At 46.7% G+C, this 16050-nt stretch overlaps 1 protein-coding gene across 6 annotated transcripts in view; it reads left to right on the forward strand.

The window, feature by feature from the left end:
- Nucleotides 1-6454, forward strand: part of phf14 (PHD finger protein 14) — a 118727-nt gene extending 112273 nt beyond the window's left edge. For all 6 annotated transcript variants that reach the window (XM_080485182.1, XM_080485189.1, XM_080485188.1 and 3 more), the window contains exon 18: nucleotides 5257-6454. In XM_080485182.1, the coding sequence (XP_080341308.1) occupies nucleotides 5257-5340 (84 nt within the window). In that variant the 3' untranslated portion in view covers nucleotides 5341-6454. The remainder of the gene's footprint in view (nucleotides 1-5256) is intronic.
- Nucleotides 6455-16050: the final 9596 nt, after the last annotated feature.

The following is a 16050-nucleotide window of genomic DNA, read 5'->3' on the forward strand; positions in this document are numbered from 1 at the left end:
GAACAGAGACTAGAATAGGACCACAATAGAGACCAGAATACAGACCAAAACAGGACCAGAATAGAGACCAGAACAGGATCACAACAGGACCAGAACAAAGACTAGAACAGGACCAGAACAGAGACCAGAGACCAGAACAGAGACTAGAACAGGACCAGAACAGGACCAGAACAGAGACTAGAACAGGGCCAGAACAGAGACCAGAACAGAGACTAGAACAGGACCACAATAGAGACCAAAACAGGGCCTGAACAGAGACCAGAACAGAGACTAGAACAGAGGCCAGAACAGAGACCAGAACAGAGACCTGAACAGAGACCAGAACAGAGACTACAACAGGACCACAATAGAGACCAGAATAGAGACCAGAACAGACCACAGAACAGGACCAAAACAGAGACCAGAACAGAGACCACAACAGGACCACAACTGGACCAGAACAAAGACTAGAACAGGACCAGAACAGAGGCTAGAACAGGACAAGAACAGGACCAGAACAGGACCACAACAGAGGCCAGAACAGAGACCAGAACAGGACAAGAACAGAGACTAGAACAGGACCAGAACAGAGACCAGAACAGAGACTAGAATAGGACCACAATAGAGACCAGAATACAGACTAGAACAGGACCAGAACAGAGACCAGAACAGAGACTAGAATAGGACCACAATAGAGACCAGAATACAGACCAAAACAGGACCAGAATAGAGACCAGAACAGGATCACAACAGGACCAGAACAAAGACTAGAACAGGACCAGAACAGAGACCAGAGACCAGAACAGAGACTAGAACAGGACCAGAACAGGACCAGAACAGAGACTAGAACAGGGCCAGAACAGAGACCAGAACAGAGACTAGAACAGGACCACAATAGAGACCAAAACAGGGCCTGAACAGAGACCAGAACAGAGACTAGAACAGAGGCCAGAACAGAGACCAGAACAGAGACCTGAACAGAGACCAGAACAGAGACTACAACAGGACCACAATAGAGACCAGAATAGAGACCAGAACAGACCACAGAACAGGACCAAAACAGAGACCAGAACAGAGACCACAACAGGACCACAACTGGACCAGAACAAAGACTAGAACAGGACCAGAACAGAGGCTAGAACAGGACAAGAACAGGACCAGAACAGGACCACAACAGAGGCCAGAACAGAGACCAGAACAGGACAAGAACAGAGACTAGAACAGGACCAGAACAGAGACCAGAACAGAGACTAGAATAGGACCACAATAGAGACCAGAACAGAACCAGAACAGAGACCAGAATACAGACCAGAACAGAGACCAGAACAGAGACCAAAACAGGACCAGAATAGAGACCAGAACAGGATCACAACAGGACCAGAACAAAGACTAGAACAGGACCAGAACAGAGACCAGAGACCAGAACAGAGACTAGAACAGGACCAGAACAGAGACTAGAACAGGGCCAGAACAGAGACCAGAACAGAGACTAGAACAGGACCACAATAGAGACCAAAACAGGGCCTGAACAGAGACCAGAACAGAGACACGAACAGAGACTAGAACAGGACCAGAACAGAGGCCAGAACAGAGACCAGAACAGAGACCTGAACAGAGACCAGAACAGAGACTACAACAGGACCACAATAGAGACCAGAACAGAGACCAGAATAGAGACCAGAACAGACCACAGAACAGGACCAAAACAGAGACCACAACAGAGACCACAACAGGACCACAACTGGACCAGAACAAAGACTAGAACAGGACCAGAACAGAGGCTAGAACAGGACAAGAACAGGACCAGAACAGGACCACAACAGAGGCCAGAACAGAGACCAGAACAGAGACTAGAATAGGACCACAATAGAGACCAGAACAGAGACCAGAATACAGACCAGAACAGGACCAGAACAGAGACGAAAACAGGACCAGAATAGAGACCAGAACAGGATCACAACAGGACCAGAACAAAGACTAGAACAGGACCAGAACAGAGACCAGAGACCAGAACAGAGACTAGAACAGGACCAGAACAGAGACCAGAACAGAGACTAGAACAGGACCACAATAGAGACCAAAACAGGGCCTGAACAGAGACCAGAACAGAGACACGAACAGAGACTAGAACAGGACCAGAACAGAGGCCAGAACAGAGACCAGAACAGAGACTACAACAGGACCACAATAGAAACCAGAACAGAGACCAGAATAGAGACCAGAACAGACCACAGAACAGGAGCAAAACAGAGACCAGAACAGAGACCACAACAGGACCACAACTGGACCAGAACAAAGACTAGAACAGGACCAGAACAGAGGCTAGAACAGGACCAGAACAGGACCAGAACAGAGACCAGAACAGAGGCCCGTACAGAGACCAGAACAAGACCAGAACAGAGACCTGAACAGAGACCAGAGACCAGAACATAGACTAGAACAGGACCAGAACAAAGACTAGAACAGAGACCAGAATAGAGGCCAGAAAAGAGACCAGAACAGAGACTAGAACAGGACCAGAACAGAGACCAGTCCTTTGTCTGAGGCCAACAGAAGATCATTAGTGACTTAGACTAGAGAGTCTCTGATGAATCTCCAGCCTGACTGGACTCAATGGTCACTTTCCAAAGGAAAGTTGGATTTTGGCCTGTAACTTGTTAAAACACCTCAATCAAGGCAGTTTTTTTTTAAGAAGAGGTTTAATAACAACAACCTTAAAGGCCTGTGGTACATATTCTGTTACTGAAGGTAGTTTAATCTGATCTAGTACTGATTATTAATCAGGGGCAAAATGTCATGTTTTTTTAGATGTCCAGTTATATCTGGTTGAAATCAGGTAAAAGAAGATATTGAGCACTGGTAATGGAAGTTAATACCCCAAAGTACAACGTCATATGAATGTTTCTTTAATTATCGCTCTGCTCCGGCACTGACTGGTGCCGATGTCCTTTATGGACGGCAGGCTGCAGCGGTGTTCTCTCCACCCTCTGAGAGACTTCCTGTCCACAGCCGAGCAGTTCCTGTACAGGAGGTGATGGAGGAGGTCAGTGTGTTCTCCACCACACTCTTGGGGAGGCTGCCAGGAGTCCAGGGCTCATCCGGCTGTAGCCTCCTCAGGAAGTGGAGGCCTTGGTTGGCCTTTGGACCATGCTCACCGTGTTTCTGGTCCACTTGAGGTCCCTGGTGCTTGATGCTGTAGACCTTCCGTATAGCTTCTCCCTCTCGGTGCCTGGACACTGACTCTTTGCCGCTTGGTATCCGTCCCGCCGCCGCCGTGTAGTGACTGCCTGTGTGTTTGGTTAGCGGTCGTAGGTGAGAGTGGAGAGCAGCGGCCGAGGATGATGGTGGAAGACGAGACGCTGTGGATCCTCACTGTCTGTGGATCCTCGCTGTCTGTGGATCCTCGCTGTCTGTGGATCCTCGCTGTCTGTGGATCCTCACTGTCTGTGGATCCTCGCTGTCTGTGGCCTGTGTGTCAGGAAAATAGTAAACTGATCAGTAATTGGCTGAGAATGACAGATATCGACCAATGGGAATGCCCGTCCTAGTCAGATATAATAACCGTGTCTTCATAGTCATGTTAGGATATAAAAAAAAATATTTTTTTAGATTATTTGGAGCTGATGAATCAAAAAGCTTTACAGCACAAACGTCAGTGTTAAATGATCTGTATTAACTCTATAGCACTATAGCTCTGGAGCTGAAATAGTTGAACGGAAGAATTCCTTGTTAATGTATATTTTTAAACTTAAGAATGTAAACACATTTATTATTAATGGTACTCATCTCGTTGATTACCTAAATAATTTTAATTACATTAATTGATTATTATGTACATTTTTAGGCATTGCTTGTTCTTTAGATAGAAATGTTCATTTAATATGTCAGATTGATTCCAGGTCTTCTTATTATGTTGCTCTTGTACAAAATATAAATGGCTTTAAAATGGGGGAGAAATTGTTTGAAAAGCTTCAGTTTCAGGGGACCCGTGGCCCCAACACAGAGCTTTCAGATGTAGACGGATGTGGAGGCACGGCCAAAAGGGGAATTGAGAAAGTCTTTGTTTTAAAGAAGTGGAGCAGCTCCAGGCCCAAGAATCTCTTTATCAAATGAATCTACTGGTGAAACTTCCCATCACAGGCTAATGTCAAACTCCACTTCTCAAACATTATCATTTTGAATGAGCTCAGTACATATTGCAGCACAAATAAAAACAAAGCCTCCCTGGTGGTCGGCCATTGTTGACTTTCTTCAGGAAAAACTTTTAAATACCAACATTTTCTGCGAGATATCCAAGAATCAGACTAAAGTAAAAATACCAGATGAAGAAAAAAACCCCAGCTGGTTTGAGAGCTTTTCTGAGTGACAGAGGATTAGCTGCGGAGTGTCGGTGGAGGATTCAAATGTGAACCGGGAGATCAGGCTCGGCTGTGGAGACATGTTTATTAACCTCTGGGGGGAATAATTGTATCTGTCAGAGCTGTTTAATCACTGCTGCCGCTCTCCGCCGCCGTCACTTTCACTTTGTCTCTTCTTCTAAACGAGCTGCTTCCACGTTTCTCAGCTCCTGAAAGACGTTTAGTGTCGACGCCTCAGAAACCCCTGGGCAGCTAGTTAGCTAACACCAGCTGACCAGCTAGCCAGCTAACACTAACTAACCAGCTAACACCAGCTGACCAGCTGGCCAGCAAACACCAACTAACCAGCTAACACCAGCTGACCAGCTAGCCAGCAAACACCAGCTAACTAGCTAACACCAGCTGAAAAGCTAGCCACCTAACACCAGCTAGCCACCTAACACCAGCTGACCAGTTAACACCAGCTGACCAGCGAGCCAGCAAACACCAGCTAACAACAGCTAACCTGCTACCACCATGTAACCAGCTAACACCAGCTGACCAGCTAACACCAGCTGACCAGCGAGCCAGCAAACACCAGCTAACAACAGCTAACCTGCTACCACCATGTAACCAGCTAACACCAGCTAACTAGCTAACACCAGCTAACCAGCTACCACCAACTAACCACCACCCTGTAGAGCTAGCCAACATCGGTCTGAAAGAGTTTACCGACATCCAGCAACGCGGCTAATTCCTGAAACTGTTTTTCCACTTTGAAGTGTTTACGCTGCGATGAACTCAAATTAAGATCAATGTTTGCTCCAGACAAAAGAGCCCAATGAGGTCTCTGGTTTCTCAGGGCAAACCACCGCACCGTCCGGGCCACGGTCTGGGGTTTGGCAGAGGTTTTCCAGGCTGACGTGTCGTGTCTTTGCAGGAGGAAGAGGAGGATGAGCCACGGGAGGCGCTGGAGGAGGACGATGTTAAAGTGGAGTCGGCTGAACAGGAGATCCCAAACTGAGGCTCTCCTCTCAGATGCTTCGCTCTTCGCAACAACAATGGAACTTACTTACTTACTAGCCTCCTAAAGTCTGTAGCCAGCAGCTAGCTTCCACTGCACAGACGCTAGTTTAGCCTGCAGAGTTGTATTTTATGTATTTTAGCAGACATTCACATAGTGAGAAGTTTTGTTTCTACAGTGGAGTTTGTACTTTTTATGAGTGGTCCTGGTGGAGAAACCCTTTCCATGCGATCTATTTTCATACAGTAATAATGATCAGGCGTGTGTGCGGAGTTTTCGCAGTGTTTACAAGACAAAGCTTTCCTCACAAGAGCGTGAACTGTGCATTGTATTTTCTATTTTATGCAAATCGTTCTCCTCCTTATCGATTCTGAACCAGCTTTTTTGATCACCGACTTATTTACAAACATTTTCTTCAGTCCCTCCTTAAAACTACAATGTGTGAGATTCATGTAATGCCACTTCTGTGTAGCAGGGGGCAGCACTGAGTCACTGTTTTGTCCAATCAGCAATCCAACTCCTAAAGTTTACTCTTTTTTGTATTACTGTTGAATTAATCTGAGATAAACAGAACTCTGTTGGTGCTGTATTGTATATTGATGTGGCTCACTGCTCCCCTGGAGGTGGAAGGCGGAATTTCAACAGGATTGTTTTGGCCTGATAGTTTTCTATTGTTGATTTCTCAGTTTAGCATAAAAAGATTATGTCCAGATTTGTGGTGCCTGAATGTTACGCGTTGTAGCTTTGGGTGCGACACCTTTGGTTCCATCATTTGATTCATTATAATATCTTGAGTTTTGTTTGTCCATACGTTGTAGCTTTAGTTTGTGGCTCCGTCACTTGTTTTCCACAGCCAGATGGTGGTCTGACCTGTAGGTGGTCTGTGCTCGTCCGCTCTCTCCGCTCTCTGGGAGCTATTAGCCGCTCTCGCTGCAGTTTGAAGCCAAAAAAGGTGGAAAGCGTTCCAAGTGGAGCCGCGTCACTTCGACCCAAAGTTACAGGAAGTTACCAAAGAGCTGCGGACCCTCGGACACGACCGCAGGCCGGATGAAGAGCTGCCAGCCTTTCACAGAGAATCCTGTTGATCCTCAAAGTGCCAATTAAACCCAATTTCAAAAACATCTTTGTGTCTGAACCCTTCAATTTTTCCTTTATTATCTGATTGGCTGGAAACTTTCACACTCAAAACTCCTCATGGACCGCGTCAGTGCGACGGCCATCTTGGAGGAGGACCCTCTATTTTCACTTCTATTGATGGAGCTCTTTACACGATTAAAATAATCGTAAATAATTGAATTTACAGCCCATGTCCACTTGGTTTAGTTTGTTACAAACAGCAGATATGACGTTAAGATGCAGGATAATATACAGATCCTATTGTGTTTATTTTGAGATGAATATTGAAATAAACTCATCAAACTGCCTTTTTTTAACTGTTGTCACACTTTGCATAAGAACTTATTTCACTTTGTCTCATCACACGATCAACAAATTCACATGAAGAGTGAATGAGTGTGAGTTTTAATCATGAGGAAGAAGAAACACGCCTTCCCGCTGACGACTCGATTTCTGAAGCTACTTTATTACATTTTATCAACAATTATGTTTTGTAAGACTCACGTTTGAGTTTTTCTAATGATGAGTTCCCTTTACAGTGCGAACAGAAACGTTGATAAGTGACTGGTTAATCTGTTGTAGATCCATTCACACTCATCAGTCCGTTTCACATTAAAAACACGAACCCACCAAATGATATTTCTATTGATTATGTCGCTGCGCCTCTCGACACCTCCCTCCATGGTTTTAGCATCACATTTTTATTCCCCGTGCATCATCTAATAGTGTTAAAAAAGGAGTAATGTGTCCCTAGAAAACACAAAGCTGATCAATCTCAGGTCTAATTTGAGGTCAATATTAATTGTTTCTGGCTTTAGAAGATTTTCTGGAGGAAATAAAAAGAAGCCAGATGAACAACGAGCTGAGAGCTGCATGTTGACCGGTTACATTCTTCCAGGGAGGGTTTTTCTCTTTACAGCTTCACTGAACCTTTTAAAAAGTCCTTGTTAATCTCAAACTTCTCCTTTATGTCACACATCAGTTCAACCGTTTCTTTCAAAGGAAATTGGACGATCGAGACGTGTGGTTTCAGAGGCCTGATACACACCTGGGTAAGTCCAGGAAGACTTCAACATTTTAATGAATCCTGAATGTATTCAGAGAGTCAGTTTGACTTCTGGCCACGAGCTTTCTGACTGGATAGAAACAGACACATTAGGTCTCCTTTAGATCTGAACACGACTTCCCCCGGTTCAGGATACTGGGGAGTGATTGGTAAAGCATGAAAGCTTTAAAACGCACTCTGTCTGCTTCCATTCTTTGTTTCCTCTGTGATAAATGATGCGAGTGGCTCCTGAAGTTTTTCAGCGTAGTCGTGGGGCGGGGGGGCATGGTGCCCTCTTAAGGCTGCAGATGAAACACTCGCTGCTTCCCATCTGTGCAGGACCACACAGAGCCGGAGCTGAGCATGCTGTGTGTGTGTGTGTGTGTGTGTGTGTGTGTGTGTGTGTGTGTGTGTGTGTGTGTGTGTGTGTGTGTGTGTGTGTGTGTGTGTGTGTGTGTGTGTGTGTGTGTGTGTGTGTGTGTGTGTGTGTGTGCAGGCTCTCAGATCTTCATATTCCATCAGCAGTCAGACCTGGACGTCAGCGTTCTGACATTAAGGCATCGAGGGGTGTAATTCCAATTTGTTTCAAAGGAACTATTAATTTGCCCGTTTCAAGGCCGGGCGGGAGGGAAGCCCTGTAAGACTGCTGAACCGTGAAAGACATTATCTCCCGGCTCTGAGCTTTTTGGTGGAGAGACATGCGGAATTGATGACAGGAGGCGTCGGCGCCCGCAGACGTTGGAGTCGGGCCTCCCGCGGCCCGGCTCCCAGCAGGCCGTCTGAGAGCGGTGTCATTAGGCGTAGGATAACAGCGATGGGCACATTAATGACGGAGTGGCCCGCTCTGCCACCCGGTGCCCCGCCAGGCCCACATTTACACCAGCAGCATACTAAACAGACCGCCATGACGGGAGCGGCTCGGCGAGCGCTGAACGCCACTGCAACAGAGGAAGCACGGCTCACTGTGTCCGGTCAACTTACACACACGCACGCACGCACGCACACGCACGCACACATACGTGCGCACACGCACGCACACGCACGCACACATACGTGCGCACACGCACACGCACCTCCCACCTCCCACCTCGTCTTGTAAGTTAATAACAATAATGAAAACAGTGGTAATAATACAGTATTACTACATTTAAGATGGGTAAAGAGATAAAGTAACGGTGAGCAGGTAGCAGGTATTGCTGCATGTTTGTGTAGTGTGTGTGTGTGTGTGTGTGTGTGTGTGTGTGTGTGTGTGTGTGTGTGTGTGTGTGTGTGTGTGTGTGTGTGTGTGTGTGTGTGTGTGTGTGTGTGTGTGTGTGTGTGTGTGTGTGTGTGTGTGTGTGTGTGTGTGTGTGTGTGTGAGAGAGAGAATCAGTGTTGTAGAAACAGGATTTGTTTCTTAAAGATGGCTGTCCTGGTAAAAGAAGGTGTGTGGTTTCAAAATGGAGGCTGTAACTTGGAGACGATGCCATGTGGCAACTTGTGGGGGAGAAATCTTTAGTGTGAGTGAGACACTAGTTGATGAGAGCCTCCTTTTGGATGTAAACCTTCTAAATGAGGACTGTATGACTGAGATTGTCAGACCTTTATTGTTTTTGAATGTGTGGTGACTGGTGGATAGCAGCTGATGGGGAGACAAAGAAAAAGAAATTAATGGAATGACTAAGTCCTCAAAGGAGAGGGACGTTGGTATGACAAATGTTCTCACTGTGAGGTAAAGAAATACATTTTTTTTCTTTCTCATGTAATGGTAACAGTTAATCAAGGTGATTTAAGATGCTTTGCAGATATGAGACCCATCCAGGGTAAAGGAGGAGGCCTGGGTAACGCTGGATGGGCTTGGTCAGACAAAGAGAAGCTTGAAACTGTTCCTGTGTAAATGAACTGTTTTGGGGTATTTATAAAACTGCCATTTTTCAGTGATCATTGGGAATTCTTTACTACATAGAATGATAATTAGATTGAAAACTACATCCGACAAAGGCCTGCTTTAAAATAAAGTAGTAGTTAAACTGTGTAGTACTAATCAAAGTAGTGGTAAATTCAATAAATTATTAGACTTTTATTCTGGGATAATATTAAATAGAATGTAATGATTAAATTAAGAATTGGATGACGCAAATACAGTAAAAGGTGATTTTTTTGTTTAGTTTGCTGTTTCTTTGTAAGTTTGAATGATTGTGTGTGTGAGTTCAGTGATGCTGAATGGTAATGAAGGTGAGGGACACAATCTGAGGACAGACTGAGGAGTTCAACCATCACCTTGTTAATAGAGTGAAGAAAAAATGATGTTATCAGTGTTTGTTTTCTTTGACTTTTGTTTGTTTTACATAATTGTGAACAGGCAATGACCACTCCGGTCTGCAGTCCTCCACCCTGCTCCATCACCACCAGCAGCTCAGGATGGAGACCTCACTGGAACCTTAAGAACAGACTTGAATATAAACAGTAAGGGCAACGCGACGCGACGTGACGTGACGTGACGTGACGTGACGTGACATGACGCAACGCGACGCGACGTGACGCGACGTGACGCAACGTGACGTGACGCGACGTGACGCAACGTGACGTGACGCGAGGTTAAAAAAACCTTAAGATTGCAGAGTTAAGTGATACAGCGATTGTTAGATTCAAGACACTGGATTTATAGTAGTAGCAGCAACGCAACGCAACGCGACGCGTGAACTGGGTAAAGGTTGGAACATGAAGAATCACAGAAGGGAAGCAGACACACGTTCTTGAAGTGGTGACGACCGACAGAGTAAATATAAATATTCAGATAGATTTGTAAATTTACTTTAGACAAGATGATTTTTGTTTTTAGGCTCAAATTAGATTTCTAAATATAAAATGTAACTTTTAAATGGATTGACAAAATATTAAAATAATGGTTCTATAATGTGTTTTGTTAATCTCTGAGGAAGATATGTTGTAATTGAATTAATAGAGGTAGAATCTCTCCCAGATGGGGGGGGGGGGGGGGGGGCTCGGCCGTGTCCTGTGCAGCTGACCATGTGGTGAGAAGGTCTTTGTTTAATAAATAATTCTGTTAATCTGTAACTATCTCAGATCTGTTGTTTCCATAGTCAGCTATGCAGAATCCAGAGAAGTTCTATATAAAATTAAATCTAACACCTTTCTCTCTGAGGAAGGCCTTTCTTTGGCTTGCAGGGGTATAACAGATAGTCGTGAAGGGGCTGGAGAATGGCTCGAGAGGACTCTTCGTTTGTTCAACTTTTGGTCTAGTCTCCATTTTAGGAGTGCCAGGTGTGATTTGACCAGGTTGAGTATAACGGGTGAACTTTGGCCTCGCGCTGACAGCTGGTGGGTGCCAGGTGATTAATGTGCCATAATTAGGTTGGTGGGGGGCCATGAGGTTGGCTCATGTCCATTTGAGGCTGCACATATTCACTTGTTCTTTCTCTTTTACTCTGTCCGATACTGATCTTCTGCTTTCAAACCCATCTTGTATTGCTTCTGGGTCCTCTAGCACCTCTGCTTCAGCGTCTGCTTCTCTTTTTAACGCTCGCACTTTTAGCTATGCGTCAATTTTCAATTTTTCCAGTTCACTTTTTGCTTTTTCAGCTCTTCGCTGGGCTTCTCTGCTTGCGTATGATGCTCTCACCTTCCTCGCTTCTGCTTCCGCTCGGGCACGAGCGGCACTGTTTGCTGATGAAGATGTGATGGCGGTTGAAGTTGTTGCAGATCTGTTGCTGGCTGCCATTTTGACCACGATGAAGCACCGAATGCTGCCTTCTCACGGTTGTGTCGTCGATAAAAGCCTTGTATGTGCCTCAAAGTGGATGACGGCAGATTGACGTCTGCACCATGCTGGAGGTCACATCAAAAGTTCAAAGTTCAAAGTTCAAAAAGTTTATTTGTCAGATATGCTGCATGTTGCCATGCAGCACAAATGAAATTGCAGTCCTCCCCATCAGTGCAAAAGTGCAAACAATTTAGGAGTAAATAAAGTAAAAGAAAACAAAATAACAGGAATAGAATACTATACAGTCTATACAATCTATACAATCTATACAATCTATACAACAGTGCGAAAACAGATTCAAGTTGGCAGGTTGGCAGTGAGTGTAGTGATTGTGGGAATGGGGGGGAGAGCAGGGAGTGAGTTGAGTCTCCTGACTGTCCTTGAGCCTGCTGGTTCGAGCTCGGAGACTCTGCAGTCTCCTCCTGGATGGCAGCAGGCTGAAGAGGCTGTGAGACGGGTGGGTGGGGTCGCCTGCAATCCTGATGGATTTGCGGGTGAGACGGGAGTTGTAGATGTCCAGAAGGGGGGGAAGAGAGACACCAATGATCTTCTCCGCTGCTCTCACGATGCGCTGCAGAGTCTTACGGCAGGACACGGTGCAGGCGCCGTACCACACGGTGATGCAGCTGGACAGGATGCTCTCAATGGTGCCTCTGTAGAAGGGGAGCATAATGGAGGGCGGGGCTCTTGCTCTTCGTTGCGGAGGAAGTAGAGGCGCTGATTAAATTTCTTATACAGTGATGTGGAGTTGTGAGTCCAGGTCAGGTCTTCAGAGATGTGCACACCCAGGAACTTGCTGCTGCTCACCCTCTTCACTGCAGCACCGTGGATGATCAGCGGAGCATGCTGGGTGTGCGTTCTCCTGAAGTCCACAACAATCTCCCTTGTCTTTTCCACATTCAGATGGAGATTGTTGTCCTTACACCACAAGACCAGCCTGCTGACCTCACTCCTGTAGCTTGTCTCGTCGTTGTTATTGATGAGACCCACCACAGTCGTGTCGTCAGCAAACTTTACGAAGAGGTTGGAGCTGGAAGATGGGGTGCAGTCATGGGTCAGCAGCGTGAAAAGGAGGGGGCTCAGCACACATCCTTGGGGGGCCCCCGTGTTCATCATGATGGTGCTGGAGGTGTTTCTGCCGACCCGAACTGTCTGTGGTCTCCCCGTCAGGAAGTCCAGCAGCCAGTTGCACAGGGCGGTGTTAAGGCCCAGGTGGTCCAGTTTGTGGATGAGCTGCTGTGGGATGATGGTGTTGAATGCTGAGCTGAAGTCGATGAACAGCATTCTGACGTGGGAGTCCTTGGTCTCCAGGTGGGTGAGGGCTGAGTGGAGGGCGGTGGAGATGGCGTCGTCGGTTGATCTGTTGGGCCGATAAGCAAACTGGTAGGGGTCCAGGGTGGAGGGGAGGGCGGACTTGATGTGCTGCATGACCAGCCGCTCGAAGCACTTCATGATGATGGGGGTGAGTGCGACCGGGCGGTAGTCATTGTAGCAAGATGGAGGTGACTTCTTCGGGACCGGGATGATGGTGGTGGCTTTGAGGCATGTGGGGACAACAGCTTGGCTCAGTGAGGTGTTAAAGATGTCGGTGAAGACTTCTGTGAGCTCCTCAGCACAGTCTCTCAGGACACGACCTGGGATGTTGTCAGGACCTGCCGCTTTCCTTGCATTTGTACTCTTGAGGGATCGCCTCACGCTGTCCCGGGAAAACGTCAGCACCTGGTCGCCAGGAGAGGGTGGCAGCTTCTGTGCTGGGGAGTTGTTGTCTGCCTCAAACCGTGCAAAGAAGTCGTTGAGGTTGTTCAGCAGGGAGGTGGAGCTGTCGCAGGTCTGCGGGGGGGGCTTGTAGTCCGTGATGGTCTGGATCCCCCGCCACAGGTTCCTGGTGTCTCTGCTGTCGGTGAAACGGTCTGCGATCCTCCTGGAGTAATTCCTTTTGGCCAATCTGATGCCTCGTGACAGGTTGGCCCTGGCAGTCTTTAGGCCCGCCGCATCCCCGGCTCTGAAGGCAGCGTTCCTGGCCCTCAGGAGCCTGTGGACTTCACCTGTCAGCCATGGCTTCTGATTGGCCCGAATGGTGATGTTCTTGATGTCGTCGTTGTCCACGAAAACTGGAACCGGAAGTAGCGCTGGAAACACCGGAGTTAGAATTATTCGGCAATATCTTTTTACCAAAATCAGAAATAATCGTTGCAAACATGAGCAAAACACTTTTAAAGTATTAACCATTTTTAGAAATGTTATACATTTTTAACACATGAACTTATCTATTACAGAAAACAACTGCCCTAAGGGCAACACAGTAGACGATATTTATCTCTTTAGCTAGTGATCACAAACCTTTTCCAATGAAAACATGAGCGTCTTCTCAAAGAGATCTCACAGTAGCACACTGACGCCCCCTACTGACTCTACTGCTGACGTTTGCTTCAAACAGCATGAGACTACAGTGGTGGAGTTAGCTTAGACAGGGTTAGCACTACTTCATGGTTTGTATGTTAACAAGTCCGGACTATGGCTCAGTGGACAGAGCGGCTCAGACCATCTAAAGGTTTGATCCCCCATCTGTCCGTTGTAACGCCCTGTCTTCATCCAGTCGGTCCATCAACACGAGTTTGTCGGGATCTCACAGGACCACGGAGAGGTTGGTTCATTTCTGATGAGAGACAATCTTCCGTCGTGCCTCAGCTGCAGGTGGGCCAAGAGTCACTGTCGTCTCATGGAAATCCTCCCTCATTTATTCTCAGGGACATTGACTGCCCCCGGGCTCAGCCAGTCACCGATTGGTTGGGGCCCCCAGGATCTGATACCTTGGAATGCCCCCAGCTGATCAAAAGCCTTTGGAGAGATTTTTTTGTTTTCTTGACTCCTGCTCCTGCTTACGAGGAGGTAAGAGCCGTTAGCTCATCCTGCTAACACTTCAACTCTTGTGACCGACCACGAGGATCAGAACTTCCTCAGAACCAGAGACCAGAGACCAGCACCCAGCGTCTGAGCTCATCCACCAGGGAAGACCAAGCAGTTTCCCAGGAAAGAGAGCTGGGAAACGGCAGCTCACAGAAGCTGCTTGTGTTTTTCCCTCAACAAGCAGGAAAAGCATGACAGAGCGAGCGACCAGCTCCTCAGGTCTGAAAGGGAACAACCAGGACGCTGCAAAGACTCTCCTGAATCACCAGCTTCAGCTTCTTCTTCTTCTCCACCTGCTCACCGCAGCCAACCAGAGTTAGCAGGAGGTGCTAACTGCTACAGGAGCCGCCAGCTTCAGGCCTGGACAACAACCAAACTCCTTCTTCAGTGACAATGTGCTAACTACTGGGCCTTTACATGAGAGGACTAGTTAAACCTGAAGCTCTGCATAGAGCTGTTGAACTTTGATGAAGATGTGTTGATTCTATTATAGTGATTGAGTTCTACTGACAACGATATCAGTAGTTATCAACCTGTAAACCAACGTTAGCTCTGCCACACACACACACACACACACACACACACACACACACACACACACACACACACACACACACACACACACACACACACACACACACACACACACACACACACACACACACACACACACACACACACACACACACAGGGTCTGCATACTAATCTTGCTTTACTAACTAGTTAACTAACAACCTGTACATTTCACATCAAAGACAACATCCCACAGTAACTGAACACCGTCTGACGACTCCAGATGTTTTACAAAACAAATCAGCTTCACATCAACTCATTCTAGAAATGTTCCTTTAACAGAGACACTCAGGAAGCAACGCTACAGACTGGCTTCTATGTTCTATTGTTCTCCAACACCTGGTGGAGACCGAGGACGGCCTTCCTGCTCTCTGGTAACCTCCACTCTGAGTGGAGCTGCTTGTTCTCCAACACCTGGTGGAGACCGAGGACGGCCTTCCTGCTCTCTGGTAACCTCCATTCTGAATGGAACTGATTGTCCTCCAACACCTGGTGGAGACCGAGGACGGCCTTCCTGCTCTCTGGTAACCTCCATTCTGAATAGAGCTGCTTGTTATTAATCATTATCGATAGCCAAACTGCCAAAACACTACATAAACGCACCACGTGATCCTTATGAGGTAAGAAACCCTTACATAAATGGTTCTCCGTGCGCAAACTCCTAACATGTTCAATTCAATTCAACTTTATTTATACAGCACCACATACAACACGGTCATTTCTAGGTGCTTTTAACAGAGAGAAACCCAACAGATCCATATGAGCGACAGTAGAAAGGAAAAAGTCCATCTAACAGGAATAAACCTGCAGAACCAGAGGCTTCAGATCACAGAGAGAGAGAGAGAGAGAGAGAGAGAGAGGGGGGGGGGGGGGGGGGGGTACAGAGAGAGAGGAGGGGGTTATGGCAGTGTCCTGCACCAGTCCTCACTGTAAGCTTTAGTAAACAGAAAAGTCTTCAGCCAAACCTTCAAAGTAGAGACTCTGTCAGGCTCCTGAACTGAAACCAGGAGAGGGTTCCTCATGGGAGGAGCCTGAGAGCTGGAAGCCCCGCCTCCATTCTACTGGTAGAAAAGCTAGGAACCTCCAGTAAGCCAGCACTCTGAGAACCAAGAGTTCTTCTGGGGAGGTCTGGGACCAGCAGTTCTTTAAGATATGATGGAACCTGGTTGTTAAGAGCGTTCTAAGTTAGAAGAAGGATTTTAAATTCTCTTCTAGATTGAACAGGGAGCCAATGAATGTTACATCTAAAACCCTCATTTTCATGTTGAAATGATGTTTGTGTATCTTCTAAGAATAACGCCATGAG

This window comes from Lipophrys pholis, assembly GCF_963383615.2.
Source record: "Lipophrys pholis genome assembly, chromosome: 17".
NCBI classification, from domain to species: domain Eukaryota; kingdom Metazoa; phylum Chordata; class Actinopteri; order Blenniiformes; family Blenniidae; genus Lipophrys; species Lipophrys pholis.